The sequence below is a fragment of the Cylas formicarius genome, unplaced genomic scaffold (genome assembly GCF_029955315.1).
Source record: "Cylas formicarius isolate icCylForm1 unplaced genomic scaffold, icCylForm1.1 PGA_scaffold_10__41_contigs__length_53128322, whole genome shotgun sequence".
Lineage (NCBI taxonomy): Eukaryota > Metazoa > Arthropoda > Insecta > Coleoptera > Brentidae > Cylas > Cylas formicarius.
In genome coordinates this window covers 38,825,998-38,852,361 of record NW_026844214.1, presented here as the reverse complement: position 1 = coordinate 38,852,361, position 26,364 = coordinate 38,825,998, and the positions used below count along the sequence as shown (strand labels likewise).

Here is a 26,364-nt window from a genome sequence, read left to right as displayed (position 1 = left end):
AATACAAGGCGTCTCACTGGGAAGTCCTTCAAGCTACTATAATTTCAATAGAAAATTCAACATTTCAAAAGAAAATTTCGTCAAGTTTTTAAATATAACTTTCATTCCTATTTTTCAACAGAAATGATCAGACTTAAATCTAAAGTCTAAAATTTCCAAAAGAATTAAAAAATGTAATAATACAGTAGCCAAGCAAGTTGATCACTGCTTTTGGGCCAGAAAATAGAAATATTTTAACAAAGACTTTAATAAATAGAAGGTCTTTAGCAGCGAACACCCTACATCAAATCACTATACTCGTACGTTACTGTTAATATATTATAGAAAATTGCATTATTGTCGAGATAGGGACGATACAAAATAAAACTGAGGCTGAAACAGCATCTCTGTTTTATTCAAAGAGTGTTAAATAATTCAACAGTTTGTTATTTACAAGATTAAACGATGTCCCGGGTTAGGGCATGAAAACTCCGTATCTAACAGTCGCTGTAAGGAGTGGGTGATATAAAGGGTGCACGAATTTTATATTTTATTATATATTTTTTAATATAAGATACGATACAACAAAGAAATGATATTTTTCGCCTGCTTAATGCTACGAAAATCTAATATGGCGTATATAAGAAAACGGCAAACAATTTTCGAAAATGTAATTCTGACTGGACATAATATTTTTGATCATTTCAGTAAAAAAAATTGTGATCAAAAATGTACATCTAATCAATTAATAAAATAGTTATTATTTTAAAATTAATTTAAAACAAATTAAACTGATTGAAATATTTCCTGTTATTTTTCGAAATCGGGGTAATGCTTTGCGTTTATTTTAATAGAATAACTTTTAAAAAAAATTAAAAAGTATTAACGTTACTTTTTTTTTAAGTAACAATAAAATTATTAAGATTAAATATTGGCATTGCTGAGACAAAACTGCTAATAATTATTGAGAGTTACCATCAAAGACCCGACAAGTCAATAATATTTCCACAGATCGTGTCTCCTTTGGATATAATCCCTTTGGTTGGCACCATATAGCCATTAAATAATATAGCACGGCAAAAATGTTTACGCCTCAGGTGGCTACGATTATTTCGTAAAGATGGGAATGATCTTTCGCGCATGTCTTTACATTTGGCCCCCCGTTGAGGTTAGAAATGCCCACGATGAATGGACCTTCTCAAAAATGTTTACATAGTTGCTTCATAAGTTTCCGTATTATCAGAAATAGCGATTGCCTATAGCTACATGGTTGGCATAAATTTTACATACTGAATCATCATGGCTTATGACGAATATAGACAAGCAGAGAAATGCATTCCTGTTTACGTATTCCATAGCAGACCGTATTACTCAAAAATATAGCATTTTTTGTACAAACCTTAAAGGAAGCACCGTCGATCGTTTTCATTTTGTTTCCCGATAAATCTAATCTGTCAAGTTCCGGAAGGTACTTAAGTGCTTGAGTCGGTACCGCCGTAAGCTGATTATTCGGAAGTCCCAAAGCCTGTAAAGGCGATGCCAAACCTTGGAACGCGTGCGGATTCACTTCTCTGATTTCCCCGGACGAGATAACCAGCCCGTGTAACGAGATATCTTCGAGTAACGGACCGGAAATCGCCGAAACGTTTTGTACGGTACAGTCCAAGAGAGATACCGACGCAGATTGAAGAGACCGCAAAGTCCTCGCTGTAACGCGAAAATAATCAATTTAATAGAAAGGGTGATTCACGCTTTGGAGAACTAAATAGGTTTTTTTCAAGTAATGGCCATAGCGCGCCATGATCTTTCTAAGATATTTACGCACCTGCAGCCAGTTCAACTCGAAGCAAACAAGTTTGGAAATTCAAATGGAACATTACAATTCAGTTCAGTTTATTTGAATAAGACAAATTTACAATTTATGTAGGAATTGCCACAAAAAGGTTCAAAAATGGTTAAAGATAAAAAATCCAACAAAGTGTGTTATGGATTTCAATATCTGTTCTTCTGGGCCACAAAAACATTTTCCCAGTGAGTTGACACCATGTATGCATATTAGTATATTATATTATATTCGCCGTTTCAGTCGAAAGTCTAAGTAACCTTTGTTGTCATGTTACTATGAGTATCTCTTTTCCTTACTTCGGAAAAAATATATTTGCAGAGAAACCATCAATTTATTAAAATTTAATATTTTTTTGCGTAAGTTAGCTATTTCAAAATTTTGCAAGGGTTCCCTAATAGATTTACTTCAACCAATAGGTGATTTTGATGGTAAGTCATAGAGGGAGTCTCAAAGATTTACATTTCTGAAAAAAATTAATAACAATAAAAACTATTTTTTTTTTATGAAACCGTACATATTCGACATAACTGTTTATAAGTTCAATACTTTACAAAATCTCCATACCTGTCCCTAATAGATATCGCCGTTTCTTAGATTTGAATCAATAAAAATTGTTCATGATTTTTTAGGGTTGATTTTTCTTACTTTATTTAAAACTACTTGTCGATGTCAAATAGTTTTCTAGCCAATAGCTTTTGATAGAAATCTTTCTTAACTGGATTTTTAAAATGAGCAAAAACTATTATTCACTCGAATCTAAGAAACGTAACGTAGACGTAATGAGTATAGAAATTATCTATGGAGATTTTGTAGAAAAATTATTCAACTTCAAATATGTGGAATTGAATAAAAAAAGACTTTTTATAGTTAGCACAAAAAGATAAGGTTGCTTTTTTGTAAAAAAGAAATCCGAAGTAAGGGAAAGAAATAAGGTAGGGAAATGTTAACAAAAGTTACTTAGAATTTTGTGGAAACCCAGAAAACGCACTATTATAAATGCAATATATTAATATAACAACATATTAATATAACATACAATTTGAATTTTCAATATTGTCGTCTGTTTAAAGGTGAATTGGCAACGCTGCCGATCTGCTTCTTCAGGTGCCATGCCCAGTCGCCCGTACGTCTCAATCTTCTGCAACCCTGAACATAACTGCAGCCCCTTGAATGCGCGTCTATTCTCTGTTGTTTCTGAGCCAAGAGATTCGCCTTCGGCCAAAACAGCGCTTGCCTTCTACTATTCCTTTCATGATTAACTGGAGAAGATGGTACTTTTTTACGAAACAGGGAGGAAGCACTCTGCGATAAATCGATATTTCAAATGCTTCTAGCCGATTTATTAAGCTGACCTTTAAGGTCCCCCCATACAGAAAAACTGACCAAATAAAACACATCACCATATGCTGGCACATTTCAAGGTTCAGGTTATCGTCGCACAAAAGTGTTGAGAAGTTGGTTTTGGCATTTGGACCCGACATCCTATTCCATCTTCTGGGTCTGTTATCCTACTTCCCAAACATTTAAATTGCCTGGCACATTCTATTACACTCCCATCAAGACTTAGCTGTTCGTCTTCGTAGCTAATTCGGCTGCAGGTACGTAAGTATTTTAAAAAGTTAGATCATGGCACACGAGAAACTTGAAAAATAAAATAAATTTACGTCTCCATTCTAATAGGACACTCAATGCTAATAACCCCTTATAATATATAGTACGTTTGTACTCTTTCACTTCAGTTATTTAAAAACAAAAAAAAAATAAGTTGATTTTATATATCAAAATTGGTGAGTGCCAGAAGAAAACACGTCACTGAGTCCTACGTAAAAACCTAGTCCAGAGCAGTTTTCACCTTTTCGATAACTATCACCCTGCATATGACATTTCCGTGTTTCCATTCGTTTCATGAAAAAGTCGACTTTGGTAACGTAATGAGGGAGACACGCCGTAAAATCATAAAAAATGGAACACACTGCACACGGTATCCATGTTCGATACATCTTTGGGGTCACTTATCTTTAAAAAAATTTCCTATTTGACGCGCAAAATTTTTGAAAACGTCGCATTTTAAAATACCTCCTCCTATAGTTTGTCCGCTGCATTTGATAGCTTATAAAAAAAGACCAAAACTCCTTGTTATATAACTTTTGCATACACTTCTCTCAAATTTGTCGAATGCTACTTAATTTTTTTGTGTGCAAATTATTTTTACTTATATTGTGAATAATCGGGCAAACCAACCTATAATTTGGAATGCGGATTTGTCTCCGGTACATCTAAGCGTATGTGGCATATCGCAGCTGCATTCGACGATCGGCTGTTCAGAAATTTCGGGGCATTTCCATTCCTCAGAAGGCGGTGGCGTTTGAGGACCAGGAGATGGTATCGCCGAAGTACCGCTCCACCAAACGAGGGCGAATACTAGCCACCACATTCTGAAATGTAAGAAAATTATAAATAACTTTATCTCTGCGAATCTAAGACTTAGATCATATCCGCAATCCAACATATCTGTTTAATAACTTATATCAATAGATTTCGTATCATTAAAGTAATGGGCACGGATGTGCTTCAGATAGGTTTTGACAAAAACGAAATAAATACGAGGTCATTTCAACCGCATACTAGATATATAAATGCCGTGTCTAAATAACAAAAAAAATATTGAGATCATTTAAACTCTCATGTTCAACCAAATAGCTATTAGATAAAACTGTGGCCTCAGGACGGCAAAAATTGATGACCCGCACAGAGCATTGTTATTTTCGTAGAGAAGGTAATGATTTTCTATGTAAACTGCGATATCCACACACTTAATTCTTTTTGCCTGAAGATTTAATAGGATTTGGAGATCTTTTGTCGATCTATCAGCGGCCATGTTCTCTGGTTAATGCCTGAAGGTCATTCGTTAAAAACGAAGATGTCGAATAGACTGTCGTAGTTGCCTCATAAGTTCTTGTATTATCAGTATTCATTATGTTTTTAACCAATAAGTCCTAGCGGCGTTCAGCAAAAAACATATATGAAGCATTTCTTATCAATTTTTACCATACTACCTAACCAGATACCTAATTCTAATTTCTAATAAAAACTAATTTTTACCAATATTTCGTTGACAATTTTAAAAAGGAAATGCTTTTTCTCGAAAAGGAGAAATAAAAAATTAAATTGTAAAAAAAGAGATAAGCAAAAATTCGATGCCGCTTTAAAGTTTCGTTAATTTACTGTATGGCTACGGCAGCTTCTTAAAACAAAAGCATCAATAAACCCGAATGGTTGCATAAAGGAACTCACCTTATGCCTTATTAGGGCACAATTGAAAATGTGACTTCGCCGGTAACAAGAACGCTGTACGCTGAATCAAAGTTGGTATAGCCATAAATGTTGGCAAAATTAAAGCCGTCTTTTTGCTTGTCGAGGGAGATTTTAATCTTTATGAGACTGTAAATTTTCACTGCGGATTATTTAAGATTTATTGGACGAAATCGATGAATCGCATTACAACTAGGAATACTTGTATTACATTAAAATAACTAGACACATGTTCCCATTTTGCCCTTACTGTTTGTCGACTTAGTTTTTTTAGAAATCTTTGTCCAAATATCCTTTTTAATTTCCAAGACACAGTGCATCCTAAATTGTTTGCCCCTGTGGGGTATCCTAATAAGTTATGATAACCATTAACATTTGTAACGTTGGTTCGCAAGCAAAAAAGTTTTTTAGTATATCGCATTACCCACTGCATACGCACTTTTTTTAAATGCTATTTGTTAGACCAAAAAATAGCAATTGTAGCAGTTTTTATCTTTTTAGAGACTATCGACCCACAGGCTACCCTCAAAAATTGCATTAATCTTGAAATCACCCAGCAATTCCAAAATTGCTGGGTGATTTCCAAATGAGCGCCATTAAAACAATATCCAAGTTAAAAATGTTTATCTCCGATGGTTTAAAAGATAGCGCATAATGGACGTGAATTTCAGATGGGCTGTATAGTAAAGGGTATTTGTAATTAGATGAGTTTAAATAGGAAATAATATATTATGCAACAAGTGCGGTAAACGGCATTTGACTCACGAGTTTATTTGACGCGAGCGGAGCACAGCGGAGCGATTGTTTGATAAAGGAGTGACTTAAAAAGTTTACCGAACGTGTTGCATACTATATTTTTACATTACATACTACACTTATACATTCACTGACATGACCGTCAGAATTGACAAACGTCAAAATTCAAGGCGTGGGAAATATCTCTGAAAATATCCGATTACTCCCAAACCTGTGCGGTAAAATCATGACGACATGACGTAGTAAAGTGACGCTTCTCACACGCTAGATTGGTGTGTAATTAGATATTTTATAGGCGGGAGTAGAAAAAACTTATAAACGTATAAATACTTATTGGATTTTCACTACCAACCGGGATACAGGGAGATGTTTTAATTTTTACTCATTTTGAAAATTGTTGTGGCTTTTTGATCATAGAAATTCCTGCATAGGATAAGACAGTAGTTCTCTTTTTTTAGTAAAATCTAATGACGTAGTCAATTTTTTTGTTAATTCATATAGCCGTTGGATTGCACCTTTCAGGATTATTTTTTTAGAAATTAATTAGATTAGACTATTTTAAGGTAAAGTTTTTCTGGGTTGTCGTTTTAAATTACTAAACAATTTTTTCTACTCCCGTCTGTAAAATACCTAATTACCCACTGATCTAGCGTGCGGGAAGCGTCGCTTTAACACGCCAGTTTCCTTTCCCATGAATCCGAGCCACTTCGGATCGGATGTTTTCGGGGATATTTCGCACGCTTTGAATTTTGACGTTTGTCATTTCTGACGGTCATGTCAGTGAATGTATTCGTGTTGTTTTACAAAAACTAACGGTAGTAGAAAAAGTATAGTATGCAACGCGTTCGGTAAACTTTTTGAATCACTTTGTAACAAACTCGTGAGTCAAATGCCGTTTACAGCACTTGTTGCATAATATACTATTAAAACTTAAGTTGGAAACTAAAGATTGTCTTGACAATGACAGCTGAGCTATATGTATGACCCAGATACACCTAACCAAAAATTGCCTCATATCTTTGTAATTATTGATGACAGGTACTCACAACAAACCCAGAAACCCAAAAAAGTTCCACACAAAATACAAAATTTATTTTTATGACAGGTACTCACACCAAACCCAAAAACCCAAAAAAGTTTCACTTAAAATACAAAAATTATTTAATGGGCACATTCTATAGATAACCTGACTATTTTATTTTCTTTCTATTTGACATAAAAATTACTACTTCGGTATTGTTCCTTTTATTCATACAAGAAGAGAAAATTTTCAATTGTATTTTGTATTTAATTCATTCATCTTAAACATACGCTTATTCACAATGTTTTTACCACGAGGATCATAATGATAATAATTTATAATATTTTCTGGATCCTTTTTTCAGCATAAAATTTTTACTATATTCATATATATATATATATATATATATATATATATATATATATATATATATATATATATATATATATATATATATATATATATATATATATATATATATATATATATATATATATATATATATATATATATATATATATATATATTATATATTCGAAAACACTTCGAACACTCGGAGCGCGAGCATTGAAGATGCCAAGTGAGATTTTGGCGAAACGTCTGCAGGATTCCAGTCGGATGCAGGATTTGCAGGATTCCAGTCGGATGCAGGATTCCAGTCGGAGTTCAACGAGCGAACGGATGATATCCTGGAATATAGTGTCATCACATTTTTCCATCCGTGAATCAATACGTGAGAATATATATATATATATATATATATATATATATATATATATATATATATATATATATATATATATATATATATATATATATATTACAAAAAATCATTTATTTATTTATTTAGAAATGGGATTTTACTATTTGCTATTTTAATATTAAACGACCATCCTATACAGTGAATCCTAAATTCGCTGTTCTTTATAAAGTATCTTGAGAGCCATTAAAGATACACGAATAATAGAAATGTTCATATTTAATGGTTCTCAAAATAGGAGTACAAAGTGTCTCCTTTGGTAAGAACCATTGAAACACTTAAAAAGCATTGATGTTCTCTTGGGCGGTCCATCGTGTTGCGTATCCCGCAAATCAAAAACGACTATAATTAAATCAAACTCTCCATTGTATCTGATTAACGCACGCAAGTCGATAATGATGTTATTCTTGATGCTTCGCCGGAGAACCTACGCGGCTCTATATGATCGTTTCAAATCATCGGTCTTGATGTAGCTATCATGTCAGGTGGCGCACGTGTCACGAAAAACTTTTAATGAGTTTAAGAAAGTGTAAATAATCACCGTGAAATTATCATAATCTTGTGCAACGTTTATTTCTTCATTGGCTGTTGGAGTAAGAATGCGAGACCGCAGCGGAAATCGTGGGTACGCAAATGTCATGTAAGTAAAGATTTTCTACCTGATTATTCCTTAATTATTCTGAATAGCTATTCTTAGAATTCGTGGGTATAGTTTTGTATATGGATTGAAGTAGTTAATACAACATATTCACAATATTGGCGGATAAACGTTAATTGATTCGTTAAATTAGAACACTTGAATTACGTTTTGCCCTATTCGACTTCTTGGTCTTATTGTGGATTTGGGTTAATAATTGAATTGTACGCTTTCGGCAAGTAGGTATGTCACTTAAGGTTTTAGAACTATTGGACCCAAATTTCTAAAGTATTCCTTTATTCCTTTCTGAAATTCACATAACAAACGACCGCGTTTGAAAAAATCTGAACATCATTGAGGTAATTCTAGAAATAGCGAGAAATTCCCATTGCTTTAATCTAACGGGAATTCCTTTTTGGTACAATGTTTAAAGGGTTTAAAGAGAATTGTCTTTGAATGACTCTATAAATCACACAACAGATACCGTGACACAAACTAACTAAAATTATAATTTATAATAATTTCGAATAAAAATCGGAATAGAGGAGATTCAATCAATATTTTTGTGTAGACACGTGTAAAAACGACGGGTAAAATGAAACAATACCAAAATTCTGCATTATCATTAAAATATTATTTATTAAATCTAATCCAGCCATAAAAAAGTTTAACACAAGAAAAAAATATAAACAAAAATAATTCTATTCTTGAAAGACTGACTGGATTATGGGCTAAAAACAAATTCCTGCTTGAGAAGACTGGTTTGGCCTGTTCTCGGGCGGCCCAAGAACTTTCTTAAAATAAACCCGAAATGCAATCGGGCCAGTTCTGACACAAACCCCAACAAAAATGTTATTTTGGTTTAAAAATTACAATGAGTTCTGTACAATAATTGAAGTCAGTAGAAATTAATGCTTAAGAAAAATAATTCTAGAAGTCTTCTAAGTAGTTCGGAACCCGTCAACTGTCAGTTTGGTGTCATTCTGTAATAATGAATTTCTCTATTTGCGGTCAATATATAGCAAAGTACATTAATAACAAAAAGACACTAGCAAATACCAAATATTTGCTCATAACTGTTTATTAAAATCTATCAATCTATCAATTTCTCAGTTTTAAATTACTTTTTTTTAATAGCGTTAATACAATACTACAAAAAATCATTATCATTATTTCAGATATAATGTAATGAATAACAAATTTAATGATTAAATTCTCAGTAAACTTACAGCAAAAATTGCTTTCAAATAAAAATGGTTTAGTTTATTTGTTTTTCTACTCCCGTCTGTAAAATACCTAATTACACACCAATCTAGCGTGTGGGAAGCGTCACTTTACCATGTCAGTTTCGTTTCCCACGGATCCGAGCCACTTCGGACGCGTCCGAGATTTTACCGCACGGGTTTGGGAGCAATCGGATGTTTTCGGAGATATTTCCCACGCTTTGAATTTTGACGTTTGTCAATTCTGACGGCCATATCAGTGTTATTTTGCGAAAATGTACCCAAAAACTAATGGTCGTACAAAAAGTATAGTATGCAACACGTTCGGTGAACTTTTTAAGTCACTCGTATATTAAACACTCGCTCCGCTCATGTCAAATAAACTCGTGATTCAAATGCCGTTTACCGCACTTGTTGCATAATATACTATTTTCTACTTTCGTCTGTAAAATACCTAATTACCCACCGATCTAGCGTGCGGGAAGCATCCACTTCGGACATTTCCGGGATTTTATCGCACGGGTTCGGGAGCAATCGGATGTTTTCGGAGATATTTCCCACGCTTTCAATTTTGAAGTTTGTAAATTCTGACTGTCATGTCAGTGAATATATTCGTGTTGTTTTGCGAAAATGTACCCAAACACTAACGGTCGGAGAAAAAGTAAAGTTTTCAACACGTTCGCTCCGCTCGTGTCAAATAAACTCGTGAGTCAAATCCCGTTTATCGCGCGTGATGCATAACATACTAGTTTAAGACGTTTTTCTTTTTTTCCGATATCGTTATTAATACCTTGACTACATTAAAAAGTTATTAAAGCAAAAACAATAATATCATTTTGCATACAGTTGCCTGTTGTTGTAACGTTCTCAATTTTTAACCATTTTAACTCCCTTTCTGTAAGTGATGTCTTTAGCGCTGTTACATTACATTGTGATGATACATGGTCGGTCTGACTTTAATTTACTTTTAAAATTGTTATATTTAAGATGTAAGGCACTGAACATTTTATCTCCTAGAAAATTTTCATCACACCCTCAGACACTGTTGTTAAGTTTTCCATTGCGTTAATATGATACACTACAATTTAAGTACGAAATGTCGGTGACACGACTTCTTATTGACTTATTTTTCTTATGTTGTTTAGACTCGTAAAATAATTTTATTTAATTCGCCTTCCTTGGAGAAAACGCAAAATCGACTGCTTGTCCCTAGCGACAAAATCGAATAATATACCTACTTTTCCCAGAACTATTTACTTAACAATGAAAGAAATAAAATTTTGGCGCTAAAAATGGGGTACACCTAGCCTTTCATTTGTTGCAAACTGTTGGGATCCCGTAAGCTGTTATTTGTTTGTTTCTTTTTATTTACTTCAAGGCTTAGAATTCGGTTGACGACTTGTGCTGCTACATAATCTGTGGGGACAACTAGAAACCATTTGAAAAGTCATATCAAAAATTTAGATAATAATTTTTTTTTACTTATAAGCAGCTAATAAATCATAGTATGAAGCGTGACCGATCATTGACTGATCAAATACCCCGTAAATTAATGTATCTAATCTGTAGATGCACAAAAAATGAAAACTACCTACATCTTATTTCTTCAATTCGAAAGATTAGTTCATAATTATTTTGGTTTGCCCATAAGGGTCATTATTTCATTTCTTCGTATAGCTATTCCATATCAACAGAAATGAAATAAGATAGGCAACTTGAAATACAATACCTTCGGGCTATATTTGGACAGACAGGACCTGTCTACCTGCTCTTTTCATTCAAAACCCACCCTTTTGGATGCAGCAGCCCAATTCATTTTGGTTCGAGGTAGCATACAGAACGTGTTGATTAGGAATTATATACATATATACATTTCAAAATGTGGTTTTACACAATAAAAAAGATCGATAGAGAAAATAAAATGCCGCAAATTATTAATGGGTGCGTGAAAAATCCAACAAGGGGTAAGTACACTTATACATTTGTTAATTAAACGGTTTAGGATACTCCTTAGATACAGCAATTATCACAGTTATTTGCAAACCGCAATTAAAAGCAATTTGGTTTGCACATTGCTTAATTTAAATTTTAATTGACACTTAATGCGACTTAAGAATGAGGTTTGAAGACAGATCGATTTGTAAAACAGAGATCTTGGCTTGGAATTCCTTTCAGAACAAGCTCATATAGATAAAAATTATTACTGTTAATAATCATAGAAAAAGATTTTGAATTTTCTGTTCTGTCGTGAATGTCAATTTATTTTGCGTTAAAATAATTCATGTGACACAAACCACCCAAAATTGGGTCTTCGTTAAAAGTTGTAAAGTAGGGGGTTATTCTACACTTGCTCGGAATATAAAAGAATTAAATCAAGGTGCAAATAATAAGGTATAATAATAAAAGCAATGAACTGTCAAGCCCTGATTATCCAGCATGTTTCATAGGAAGCATTAAAATTTTATAATAAGATAATGAAAAAAATTAAAAAACTAGAAATAAAGATCGGTTTTTCGTAGATGTTTATTAAGTTTTGACCATATTTTTCCAAGACAAAGGAATATGTGTTCTTAAAACTGTAAACTACGCAAAAAACATACTATAAAACGCCAAAAACAAAACCTTCATCAAAACATATCTCCATTAAACAAATATTTATACAAAAGTATTTATACAAAAGTATCTGTTTTTTAAAATTTAATTGAGAAATAGGTGGAAAATTTAAATTAATGTATATTTTATTAGCCGGAAAGCGAGAGGATTATTTAAATTCGCCGGAGCCGGGACGTTCTATAAAAAACCGGGAGCTTCTCAGAGTTGGCAACCTTAATGTGCTCGTCGCTCACTGACCTACACTATCGTGTGGAATTGGATTCGTTGTTCTCTGCTAATGCATTTTCAAGACTTGACAAAAATTACCGACGAACTTTGAGATTTTTTAAAGTTATCAAATTTGGCTACAACTAGGGTAAAATTCGAGTAAGTGTCCTAAAACTTTTGAGTGCCGAATACGAATATATTTTAAGCGCGAACGTGTGCCGGCAAATTCGTTTTGCACGCCACTGCTTTTTTTGATTCCGCACAAGGCGCTGGTAGCTTTTGGAAGTTATTCAATTAAAACTAAAACAGAAGTTGTTTTTTTATCATTTGCGCGCGCGAATTCGCTGATGTCGTACGTGCCCGAAGTAGAAGTAAAGGCGCATCGCCAAATTTGGATCAACGAAAGAGTGCTGAATAACTGATTCGATCGACAACTTTTCGTTTGGAATCGTGATTTCCGTTACGTTAGATGACATAGAGCCTTGCGTTCGCGATAAATATACAAATCCTCAAAAACATTTAGATTCCCGCACCCCAATTTTTGAATTTAAGTTGTCAAAAAGTCTTTTGGATACTTTTTGAAAATTAAAAAATATTATAACATTTAGGAGCCACATTTTAACCAAGTGATTTGAGTTAAATTATAGTATTTTGAGCTCAGGAATCTACAATTTACATATTTCCAATTTCTAATGAATCATCCTGTATATACATATATACAAGAATGTATTGGAGGTAGATTCGAAATTCAAAATATATATTTGCTTATAATTTGTATTAAATTTATGGTTACTAAAAAATAATTAATCTTTCTAAAAATCTAAAAACTGCTCCAAGGCACTTGGTTGGTAAGTTCCAAATAATTCCGTACGATTTTTAGATTATTAATAAATGTTATTTATTTTATTAATTTTCAACACATTGCATTTCAACAATTAAAATATTCAGAGCAGATGTTTAATAAATATTTTATATTATTTTTAGGAGTTGAATTTTTCAACGGCTTTTGAAAGTCTCGTTTAATATTTCCAGGTTGCAATATCGAAGAAAATCGCAAGGTGAACTGCAGCGGTCCCAACTTGCTTGGCGAAACCTCCTTACTTGCTGGTAGAGATATGAACCCAAGAGTAAAAAAGAAAAGATCTTCGAAAAAAAAATCGCAAAAGGTGCTATTTTATTTAATAACGCATTATACTGCAATAACAAAAACAACAACGCCATTCCAATAACAAATCTTCGGGGTTCTTCTCTGCCTCGGTTGTTGATAAATCAAGTTTGCTGTTCTGTTAAGCTACGAAGAAGCCAACAGGATGATTGGCGAAACGTTCGGTTCATCAATAACCGACGCAGGAGGAACATAAAAGTTTTTAAATTAGTATTACAGTGGCCTGTCGAGGTTTTGGTTAGTTTTGGATAGAAAAATGCTATTCCTGTAAATTAGTTACCTGACCAGCTTTCTTATGAGACAAACTCACAAATGCCGAGGCCTGGATGGTAATGACAATTATATAGATGTATATGTATTATATATGTATTTTTTACTTATAAGTGACAAGGGGCCAGGGAAGGGAAACAAAAAATTGGGGTAATATGCAAAACTTTTAAGGTCTAAAAATTTTACATTTACATAACATAAGTTTCGTTACATTTACAAGAAGTCCATGCCGCTGAGAATTTAATAACAAATATATTTTGGCTATCGTTGTTTAGAGATTCCTTCATATTTTCAGTGTTTCTGCAGGAATTTGTGCAAATTTGGAACTGCGGGGGGCACATGCAATTTGAAGTGTGAAGGTAAGAAAACTGCAGATATCACCAAAATTTAAAAATGAAAATTTTTTGGAAGAAGAAATCCAATGGCTTCTCGATTTAAAAAAATGCTGTAGAGTTTTTATAGTATTTACGTTTTTTTAGAATTAGGAAACTAAAAATAAAATATATTTTAGAGTTAACCCTGGAAGAAGAGCTTAACTCAAAGTTACACATACAACCATGGGAGTCTATCTCTTTGTCCCGTCTCCAATACAGGAGCACCTACCATAGCCTTGACTTTTTCAGGAAACCACCTCGTACAGCCAGGCGCAACCCAGGATCATAACGTTAAATTTTTACGCCAAAAATGTAAATATAAAAAAAATAAATCAAAAAAACTTTTTATTCGTCACCCAAACAACGTCTCTATCTCAGTGGTGTTGTAAGACAGCCGATAAATATAAGAGGTCGAACGTATGATTAAGTTTGGTTATCGCATTTTGCCAGGCATGCTATTCTTTGCTGCGATTTACCGCTATAAATTATACATATAACTGCACAAGAACTGCAATAACAAACATGAAAAATGCATATGTTCCAAAACTTACAAAGAAATTTCCTCCTCGAAACGAATCTCGGGAAAATTTTATAAAAATAAATAAGAAGCAAGGGGATAAGAATGAACTGAGCGTCCCAGGTATTCCCGTTGCGTAACAAATGAAAACAAATCGATTTATTTGTCGAAATTAAGTGAAAAAAATTCAACGATTTGTCATTTATTTCACAAAAGATATTAAAATGTGCGATCCAATACAACAGATTACGCAAATGCCTCACTTAATGGAGGCTGGCGGAAGTCGGAAATTGTGGAACGGTTCCGCTGCTTTTAACTCAAATTGTTGAAAGGAAAAAACAACATTTTTTCGGTGTTATGGTGGAGTTGGCTAATTTTAGAAGTTGCCGATAGCATTATTAATGTCAGAACATGTTAACTTTTACTTGAACCAAGTGTGAATTTTGATTTTTTATTTCGTCAAACGTAAATATTTTCTGCATCCGACATTGTTGAAAATCACAGCTGTACCAATAAGGACTATGATACATTAATTTTTATTTTGTTAAAGTTGGATGTCGCAGCATTTTTTATCAATATAGCAGTCTATCATTCTAGATTCTTACGATGCTACGCATATACTTAGATAACTGGTTTGTAAATGAATTATTAAAAATTTGAGTTCAACCGTTATTAATTTAAGTAGAGACTTATAATCAAGCGCCACCACTGTCGGGGGAGGCTGAATAAAGGCGGGAACACACTGTTCTGACGTGTTATATTTGTGCAATTTTTATTATTACTAATTACAACATATGGCATATTTAAAAACCAACACGTGAAACCACTAGGTGTTATCACAACTATGAAAATAATAAGATTTAAAAATTAGAAAGACTATAATGACAACTACCTAACTAACCAAAACTAATTAAAGGTAAAATAAAAATATATGTATTTATATGCATATGCATCTACAATAAAATTAAGAAATGAAGACTTTATATTGGTATTAAATCTGGGCATCCAACTGTTTACACTACAAAAAGTAATACACCAAATGGCACCAAAAACTTTCATTTCGCAAAGAGTTCGCTATCAGATATTCTAACACAATACGCAATTGGAAATATGGCGTTCTTGAAGAAGCGTTTGCTGCATTTTTTGCCATCCTGTACAAAACTGGAAGTTTTAATAATTATTCTACTGCAAATTCCGCGAACGTAATTTAGAAATATGTTATGTATTTGACACAACTAAAATTATGTTAAAACCCTTAAAACTTAGGTCACACAAATTTTATTGAAACACACACTAAATTTTATCACAAAAACCAAAAATAATATAAGAGTGGTTCTATTTCAAAAAAATTGATTTGATACTTTTAACTCTATTGGGACACTCTGTATAGAATGAAAGTAATTTTAAAGAGTAACCATGATACTACGTTCTTAACAAACACCCTGTCTAAGTGAAACTAACCAAAATTTGCAATAAATGATCATTAGAAATTCTCTCCATCATTTTCCTAGCCGCTATCTCTGCTGCGCCTGTTAAAGCAGGGATTCGTATGGGGATCAAGAACGATCCTACGCCCGCGTTCATATACACCAACAGGATGCAAACTAGACCCGACTGCAAATTAAAATCATTATTTAAGTTGAAGCTTCAGCGGCATGCGCCAGGACTGTCATGCTGCATAATATAAAATATATTTTATGAAATGAGCCGAAGTAAAATTTTGACGTGGAATAAAAATTCACTTTTACATTTTCTCCGTGCAAATAGAGAAACGCCACTAAACCCCAGCACTTTTTTAGCAATCTCGAAAACATCAGAAAATCAAAATATATTATTGTAGAACCATCCGAAAGTAAAAAGAAAAATTCTTAAAAAACTTCTTTAAACAACTTCTTAATTTTTAATTTATAGGGTGCTAAAAATGGAGAAGGGGCCATGAATTCGATCTAATGGCAGTGGCGTTATAAAAAAGTTAATCAAAATTTACAATAGAAAAGGTCGATAAGTAATAGGTATCCTTGCCTTTGTCTTGTTCACTATTTACCGGTATAATTCTCCTGAAATCATTTGCTACTATTTGATGATCTAGAAATATATTTTTAAAATTCTTAAAAAACCTCCGAAAAAAGTACATATAAATTATTATAATTGAAAATTGAAAATAGCGTTTAAATTTTTTTTATTGAGGTATCTTGTCTTGATGCTGTATGTAATAAGGGCTAAGGGACTTTATTTATTACTTAAAATAAATAGAAAAACCCATTTTGGTATTCTTTTTTAAGGCTACAGCAAACGATAAATATGATAGCTGCTTGTAAAAAATTGTAATAGTATTATTTCGCAAAATACTCAAAATACAAACGTATTTACTTATATATGGACATTTAACCAATATTTTCTCTTTCGGGAAAAAGATTAAAATTTTAAAATTCCTTTTTAAATTTATGCTAAATCAAGAGGCAAAGAATACCAAAATACCGATTTTTTCTGAATAATATAATAAATACCAGCATGAAATTATGGGTTTTCTACATACACTAGATTGTTAAAAATAGTTAAAATATATTACAACTACTTACTAAACAAACAATAACTTATTATACTTATCGGACATCAGTTTTCACGTTTATGAAAAAGAAAAGTATCCCAATTATGTACTACTTAAATAATTTGAAAGTGTATTTTCTAAAAACCCGACATTTATTATTAGAAAATACAGTTACAAAAAATAAGCCACTAGTAACTTTTTGTTTTCATGAAAAAACTAAATAGCTGTAAATTTTTATTATATATATTTCCTTTCATTTTTAGTTCTTCGAATAACTACCTACTCGGATAATTTGGTAAAAACTTTTTCATTCCACATTCCACAGAACTAAATATTATACAAATATTATATATAGGGTTTTGGTAAAATATTTAAAACACGAAAACTTGCCGAAAAACGATTTTCAAATTTAAAGAATGTCATTTCAGATTTCGCATTTATCATCTATCTTCGATCTTATTACGAGTGCCGTAAAATTTCAATTAATTCATATAATCGATAAATTCATAGGGCCACATCTGTTCTACTTAAAGAATGTCGATCTCATTGGGACTTTCAATCAGCCCCAAAATGTTTTCCCGCGGCAGGTTTTGCGATGCAAATCACCGCAATTTCCAAAGGCTTTCCCGCCCAGATGTCTTGTCTTTTCGCTTTGTATTCTAATCGAATTCTCTTAACCTTCGGTACTTTTAAACTCAAGATATATTCCAGCTGAACGGCAACTGCCGAATCTATAGCAATAATAATATCAGTTAATATCTTAAATAGATGAGAATAAAACCTGATATTACGGCGAAGAGAGAACTGTAAAGTACTAACGAAGAGGATACTAAACCAAAACTATTGCCTCTATCACTGAGAGACAAACGATAATGACACGGAAGAAAATGAGAATTTAAAAGGCGTGCTTTGGCAAGAAAGCTCTGATAATGAGTGCCAACTCTTTTTAAACTGCCTCTTAAACTGTCCAATCTGAATTTATACGTATTTTGAAGACAGCAAGGTAAAAAATTGGTGATTTAATCATACTCGTCTATACTATCTATTCTTAAGAGTATTTGCAAAAAATGGAAGCGATTTATCATTAAGTGTCGATGCTTAAGAGGAAGAGAAAAAAAATGTTTTTTGAGTAAGCACAAATTTGATTAAAAAATGAGGGTTTCAAGTATAATATTAATTTTTATAAAAAACTGTAGCATAATATTCTTTTTCCTTAAAAACCCCCCACGGACGTCAATGCTAAAAATATAAAAAAATCTTTTACCTTAAATAATTCTCCTTAATGGTAAAAATTCAGGTTAAAAGATTAGGAATAAAATTTTATAAAAATATCTGGATTGAAAAGAAAATTATAATTTTTTTTTCTTAAAACTTTAACACTCTGTAAGTCCAAAATGATGAAGATTACGGCGCATATTGAAATTAAAATCACTCAAAGATTTTAATATATATATATATATATATATATATATATATATATATATATATATATATATATATATATATATATATATATATATATATATATATATATATATATATATATATATATATATATATATATATATATATATATATATATATATATATATATATATATATATATAATATAATCTCCCTACGCGATACCCAATTATGGATCAAGCGCGAGCAAAGTTTCACTTTAACTCGTTAAATGCGGTGGCGAGCCACTTGGACGTCTCCGATACTTTAGTTATGGGTTTCGGAGCGATCGGAAGTTTTGGGTACATTTTAGCTCAGATTAACGTTTGATCAATTCGGTTGGTTATGTGACACGTGATTCGCGCTCCAAAAACTAATGGACGTAAAAAAATAATGTATGCAACACGTTCATAAACTGCTTTATCAAAGTGGTTGCATAATATACTGTCAAAGATTTAATAAAGTTTTCTTCGAATTATATAATACGCCCCCAAAACTATCGAAAACTGAATAGTTTTAATACGGAATTATTACGCCCATGTAGCAAATATGATTACATGGACTAACAATTGCACATGTTACCAAAAAATAAATATTAAAACGCCAACTGCGACAACGCTTGAGATAGATGGACAAATACTATAATATAAAATTCAAACGGCAACCAGGAGTTTATTACAATAAATATACGTGTGGTAAAGAAAAATGTTCGTAATGCAGGTCGAACGAAACTCGTATAAATCAACTACAAAATGTTCTCGAAAAAAACCCATTCCCGGAAACTATGTGTTCAGCTCCGAACGACTGTAAGAATTGAATTATTATCACCCATATTTTGTTCACAGCGCACTCAAAGCTCTTAAAGGAGAAGTTCAAGTCCTGAAACTCTTCGTAAACATAATTTTTGTGTCAAAACGACTGGGAAACTTTCAATGCGTTTTTTATCAAGGAAATGAATTTTAACAGGAACATGGTTTTAAGTTTTAACTAAAATATTACAATTTTTAATTTGTATTTACATTAAGTAAATGTTGTTTATAGACATATTTTGGGAATATTTTTGTGAAACCGCATGATTATTTGTAACGTAACCATAAGAACTGATTAAAGTACCCGAAACGCTCGAACTGGCTTGCGACAGTATATACTGAAGCCGATATTATAAGACAACACCATGCGTGCATAACTGGGTCTTTTAAAGTAGGAAGTAAAAAAAATAATGATAAGTTTATTAATTCCGATTCAAAAATGTTCCGGGAAGACTATTTCGATTAATAAAACACCGGATCACTTTCGGGTTAATTTATTTTCCATTCCACCGATTCCACCCAATCCACAGATAAGAGAATATATATTCGATCTTACCGTGACTGGATCACAAAACCGAAACAATCACAAGAACCCACCTCTTCCTTTTATATATCTAGTATAACGATGATCAAAAGACCACAGTAAATTGCACAGAATGGTTGTCAAACCAAAACAGACATTACGAGGTGTGTTCAGAAAGTAAGGTGACTTTTGTATTTGGGCGGGCTACAGACATTCGAACTTTGATATATTTTTTTTGTTATGTTGGTACACATAACATGTGTTAATAGTTGCGGCCAGTTTACACGTTTACTTTGTTTTGTGAGACAGAAGCGTCAGACGTGTTTTGTATGCTCGGGGATTTCCTGTCGTCAAAAAAATAGAACAAAGAATTTGCATAAAATTTTGTGTACGAAATGGACTACAGTGCTGCAAAACGATTGAAATATTGACAACGTCATATGTTGAATCTACTTTGAACAAAAAAAAATGTTTATCAGTGGTACAAGTTGACTGAGAAGACGCCGATAACGAACGTCGATCTGGACACGCCAGCACATAAATAACTGACGAAAGCATTGAAGAAGTGAAACAGTTGGTTTTGAAAATCGTCGAATCACTATTAGAGAAGTGGCTGAAGACGTCAGCATCTCTATTGGCTCGCGCCACGCCGTTTTTTTTTCTGGCATGTAACCTGTAGCAGCAAAATTTGTTTCGAAATTGCGTAATTTTGAACAAAAGGATCGTCGAAGGAGCATCGCTCAAAAGTTGGCAAACAACGTTATTGATGATCCTGATATGCTCAAAAAGGTCATAACTCGTGACGAATGATGGGTATATGATTATGAAGTTAAAGCCGAAAAAAGCCCGTCAAGTTAGATCAAATGTTAAGGTTTTGCTTACTGTTTTCTTGGATTATCGTGGCGTAGTACATCAAGAGTTCTGACCTCAAGTTCGTACGGTCAATAAAGAGTATTACCTTGAAATTATGCACTTGCTCACTCATCGTTGCGTGTATTTAACTTTTTGGAAAAGAACAAAACGACAATCATGCCTCAGCTACCACATTCACCTGATATGGGGTCCTGCGAGTGTTTCCTGTCCCCAATACTCAAGAAACCCATGAAAGGAACGTGGTTTGGAACGAATAAGGAGATAAAGAAAAAATCGCTGGAAAAACTCAAAGCTATACAAAAAGGTACTTCGAAGATTGGAAAAAACGTTGACACCAGTGTATTATATACGTGGGGGATTTTGAAGGGAACAGCATTAATTATGATGAATAAATATATACTTTATGATAAAAACTTAAAAGTTATTTTATTATTTGAGCACACCTCGTACCTTGCGCGAAATTCAAATTTAAATTTCTATCGCCTACAATCTGCACCCACGGGAGATAATACACACTCGCTTAAAAAACCGACCCCAATTTCAAGAGAAAACCATGAACCGCTTGTTGATTTCGATGATTTTTTTTAATTGAAGAAACTAACGAGAACATAAGCTGTGTTCTTCCCCCTTCTGCCAAACTGACGTCATCAATAAGGTTTGTTACAAATCCTGTCATAATGAAGGCTGTCAGGTAGGAGTTCTGAGATCATGCGAGAAGAAATTTTTAGGGAGGCCCGTAGTAATATTTGTTGAGAACGCCGCCTTGAATGGGCACCGATATATCGAAGATATTCTCCACAACGCTGTTGAATGGAGGTTATTATATAATATATAATATTATGTACGTTGGTTCTATAAAAAATGCCTCTATATACTAGCATACTAGATATGTATATGTATTACGTAATATTAGGAAAGTGAAAATTAAATATAATTCTGTACAAAACAAGTAACAAGTAAAACTCTTGGATAAACTAGTTCGATATTTTAGTTTGTACGAGTCTGTTGGAAAAGTTAATGTTACATAGCTTTCAAGGTTACAAAAAGAATTCCAAACTTGCGAATCTCTATTATGTTTTCCGTCATGTCTTTTACTGAAGGAACATTGATCATGGTCACTTCCTCAATAGCCTCCTCGTTCAGCTCATCTTCACTCAATTCTGCATTTGTTTTTGAAAAAAGTAAAGTAAATCAGTCATTATTTTAATGTTACCTGTTGACGCTAACTGGATAATTTCGTCTTCTGTCAGATTCGGTTGGAATAACTTGATCGTCTATTGAAACGTCACTTTCGAAGTCGAAATGTTCAATCCTATTCCTAATCTCTGCTTCAAAGGCTTTCCGCGTGTCAATATTTTCCTCGGTATGTTCACGATCTAATAAATGTTTTTTTAGCCATTCCGTTAGAGGCAATTCATCATCAGGGTCGAAATCATCTTCTGCTTCAAAGAATCCTGCATCTTTATAACAGTTTGCAATAGTGTTTTTGCTAACTTCCTGACAAGCACGGTGAATAAAATTTGCAGCATCCAATACGCTCACTGAAAACTGTTGTCCATCATCATCTTTATCAGCAAAATCTTCCTATAGTGATACTTCAGGGAATGGATTATGCCTTGATCCATGGGCTGCAGTTTTGAACTAGTATTGGGTGACATAAAAACCAGTTTGATTTGGTTCAACCGAATATTGGGATGTGCTAGACAATTATCTACTAGAAGAATAATTTTTCTGTTCTTCTTCAATTCTGTATCCCATTGGAGCAGCTCTTTGGTAAATAAGTCAGATGTCATCCATGCTGTGTTGCTTGACCTGTACTTGACTGCCAGGGTCATGTTTTTAAAACATCTTGGGTTTACTGATTTTCTGATAGCAAAAAGCTTTCTGTTTTCTGTCCCAGACATGTTTGCAGTAACCAGAACTGTTACTCGAACCTTGGACAATTTTCCACCTGCACACCTTTCTCCTTGGAATTTCAATGTCTTATCAGGGGTTAGTTTGTAGAAAAGGCCGGTCTCATCGGCGTTGAAAATATTGTCACTATCATAATTTCTGCAAAGACCAGGCCAAACCGTTGTGAGCCAATTATTAACAAACATTCGTATCAACTGATGCAGACTCACCACCAATTTTTTCCGCAGAGATACAATTTCTCTTTTTAAATCGTTCAATCCAACTTCTGGAACACTCAAAATCTCTTCGTTCTATTCTACTTCCAATTTCTCTTGCTTCTTGTTGAAGAACTGGACCACTTATGGGAACATTTTCCTTTCTTTTTTGGGTAAACCATTGTCAAGGTCCCCTATTGACGCCTTCATGAGCTAATTTTCTGAGCCTTTTACAACTTGCATTCGCTTGATCATAAGACGAGAGAATCTTTTATTTTCAGGTAATGGAGACAGTTCCTATAGGCATCCATTTCATAGCTTTTTTTTTTCAAAGTTAATGCTTTTCGTTTATTCTTCTCAATTTGAAGATCTGTTACCAATATTCCCCACGAAATCTAAATCACAATTGAGATCAAAACAATAACAAAACAAATGTGCTATGTATTTTAACCTTTCTCCGGGGAATTACCGGGTGAACCCCCGAAAAGTTCATTAAAAACGGAAAATGCATCTTAATCCTGACGACATTTGGTTCACTATATCCGAAAGTTCGCTATATCCGGGTTCACTATAAACAGTAAAAATTTACATTTACATATGAGACTTTTTGAGTGTATTTTAAAAAGTGTTCATTATAACCGAGTGTTCGCAATAAACGGTACTATATCCAAAGCACATTGTATATCAAAATAAAACGAACGGTTCAAAGGAAAACTTTGAAGTTGAGGTCAGTTCTGAGTGGCCGGGTTTTTTTGCCGGTCAGTATAATAAGCCTGGGTTTAGATTAATTTCTGAGGTGAAGTTTTAAACAATTTTTTAAAATATTTGTTGCAGATGCAACTTTTACAATTTAAATATCAAAAACGGAATAATTTTTTATTAATGTAAAAACCGCGGCTAACGAAGCTGACGTTTAAAAATGACACACATTATGAAAGTTTTCATTTATTTTTCTAAACACTTATTCGTTTTGTAAGTATTTATCGATCAAAACATTTGCTTACGAATCTTCGTGTAAAAACTATCCCTTCTACCATGTAATAGCATTTTAAGGATTTACATTTTTTTAAATATACAAATTTTTCCGAAATAATTCACAGTGAAGACTTATTATGACTAAACTGATTATAATACGTGTTTTTGATTTATTGGCTTCTCTTAGGTTAACAGCATTCATTGCAAAACGTGTGGCCAATAAAATCACGAAAGTCGTGGTTTACTATTCCATCCGGGCATTGGCCACGCGTCATAAAAGGCCGACTTTTTCGATGCGTAGGCCACATGAAACCATCAACAACAATTATTAAATGTATGTGTTTAGAATATTAGATGGCATTGGAGGAAGTCGTCGACGTTATAGTACGACATCCGCCTTTGCGCTTTACGATTATCGTAACGCTATAACCATTGTCTCCGAAAGCCAACAAACAAATGAAATATGAGAATTAAGCCAGTAGGATATTTTCAAACGTGAAATTCCTTTATACGGTTCAGTGAAGAAGATATTTTAAGAAATTATTGATATTGTGTTTATATGCGTGGGTTATTTCAATACATTTGGTACAGGTTTCGCTGCTATTTATTAGTAAGGGCCGGACTATAATAATTGTATAGATAGAAGATAGAAAAGAAGATAATAGATAAGAGATAAGAGAAATTAAATGCAAATAGATTTCAGTGGAAAATTACGCATCCTTTATTCCTTAGCGTTTAGTTGTATTACAGCAATATGTGACACCCGTGGAGAAACATTGATGAATGTTCATCCAATATTCCGAAGAAAAAGCAATCAAAGCAAATCAAGAATGATCCATAAAGAAACACCCGCCAAATCTTTTGAAAGACTTGATAAAACGAAAAGTTTTTAAAATGCATCGATCTATAGTGTCATAGTGTATGGTACCTTGTGACTTCTTTGTGAACTACCATGAACATAAATCGGCAAAACTTTGCATTTGGCTGTTACCAAACAAAAAGAAAAATATGATGGTAATTAGATTTACATCACAAAATATGATTCTCGAAGAAATAAACAAAATATATAAATATATATAACTTTTTTTATAAAAATAAATTTCCAATGTAACACCAAGAGATTTAATGGAAGTCTGTTTTGATATATACGTAGTTCGACAGACATATTAAATATATTAATATTAAGAGGATTTATTGTGGTGAATATCGATTGTTCGCTATAGGCCATCGAAACCTTGAAGTTCTCAGTCCATGGCATATACCTATTACAGCGATAGGATTATATGCAATAAGTTCCTAAATTTCACTTAGTTTCGGAGGTTGTCGATAAACTATATATAGGAGCAAAATTGTTATTTGGGAGTCCATTTATTTAATATGTTTGAATACGATTGATAAGCGCAAAAAATCTGAATAAAAATATGAAATCGAGTTCCAGAAAAATGTTTAATAATTTTAATTTTGCTTTTTTTATAAATTAATGGAAGCGGAACTGAACTAAAAAAAAATAGGGATTTGGATTTTGAAAATTTCATATTTATTATATAGAGAAATCTAAGAAATGAATGAATAATTAATAACATGAAGTATTCTAATTCTATTTGGTAATAGGTTACAGGAATGATTATTTTATTTAAAGTCCAAAATAATTTTGCAAATATCATTTGATAAATGATTGTGATATGCTACGGATTATATCAAAAGTTTCTGTTAACAGCATTTACATTAGACGCATTAATGAATAGCCGTAACATTTATTTTTATTAAGGTGGTTTAAATACCTTAGAAACCAAAATTTTATGTTTTTAATTGCAAACTTTAGGAAAGTATCTTACCAGCCAAAATTTTTACAATTACAAAAAGAATTGACAAAACCTATCCCGCAGAGTAATAGTAGCAGTTTTTCCTGTCATTTCTATTAAACCACGAATACGTTAGCTAAAACCTAATCAAGAAACGCATACTTAAAACCGCATAACTCAATTTTCAAGAAACTGTAAACTTTTACAAGTTAAAAAGCATTTTTCGATTAAAGTTGCAATAGAAAGAAGACGAACCAGAAACAAAAGTTACTGAGTGACAGTTTATTTATGTAACTAATCCAGCGTTTATTAAATATAACTAACATTCTGAACCATGTTTACTTAAGATATCCGGTGAATTTTGACGTTAATAAATCATATAACTTTCCCAAAGTGAACCATTTTTGTCAACGGCTCTGATTATGATCGAGTCAGAACGAATATGTTAATATATTTTGATAGTATTAGGTCGTTACAACTAAAGTAAAAATGTGTATAGTAGTACTACAAGGGCAACACTATTTGATCTTGAGTGGGTAATTATGTAAGTTAAGATAATTAGGAGCTAATGGAAAATGCCAAATGGTTCTTTTCAATATCTTT

The 26,364-nt window shown here is 32.8% G+C and overlaps 2 protein-coding genes across 2 annotated transcripts in view; one reads left to right on the top strand and one right to left on the bottom strand.

Annotated features, from left to right (window-relative positions):
• LOC132705955 (leucine-rich repeats and immunoglobulin-like domains protein 1) overlaps window positions 1-26,364 on the bottom strand; it is a 60,284-nt gene that overhangs the window by 3,985 nt on the left and 29,935 nt on the right. Inside the window, exons 2-3 of the mRNA XM_060676947.1 lie at window positions 4,067-4,260; window positions 1,379-1,686 (exon numbers count right to left, since the gene is read on the bottom strand). Coding sequence (XP_060532930.1) covers window positions 1,379-1,686; window positions 4,067-4,259 — 501 coding nt within the window. The 5' untranslated portion in view covers window position 4,260. The remainder of the gene's footprint in view (window positions 1-1,378; window positions 1,687-4,066; window positions 4,261-26,364) is intronic.
• On the top strand, window positions 11,456-14,513 carry LOC132708308 (uncharacterized). The gene is made up of 4 exons (XM_060680566.1): window positions 11,456-11,498; window positions 13,387-13,520; window positions 14,085-14,148; window positions 14,301-14,513. The coding sequence occupies exons 1-4, from the start codon at window positions 11,456-11,458 to the stop codon at window positions 14,450-14,452; spliced, it is 393 nt and encodes a 130-aa protein (XP_060536549.1). The 3' UTR covers window positions 14,453-14,513.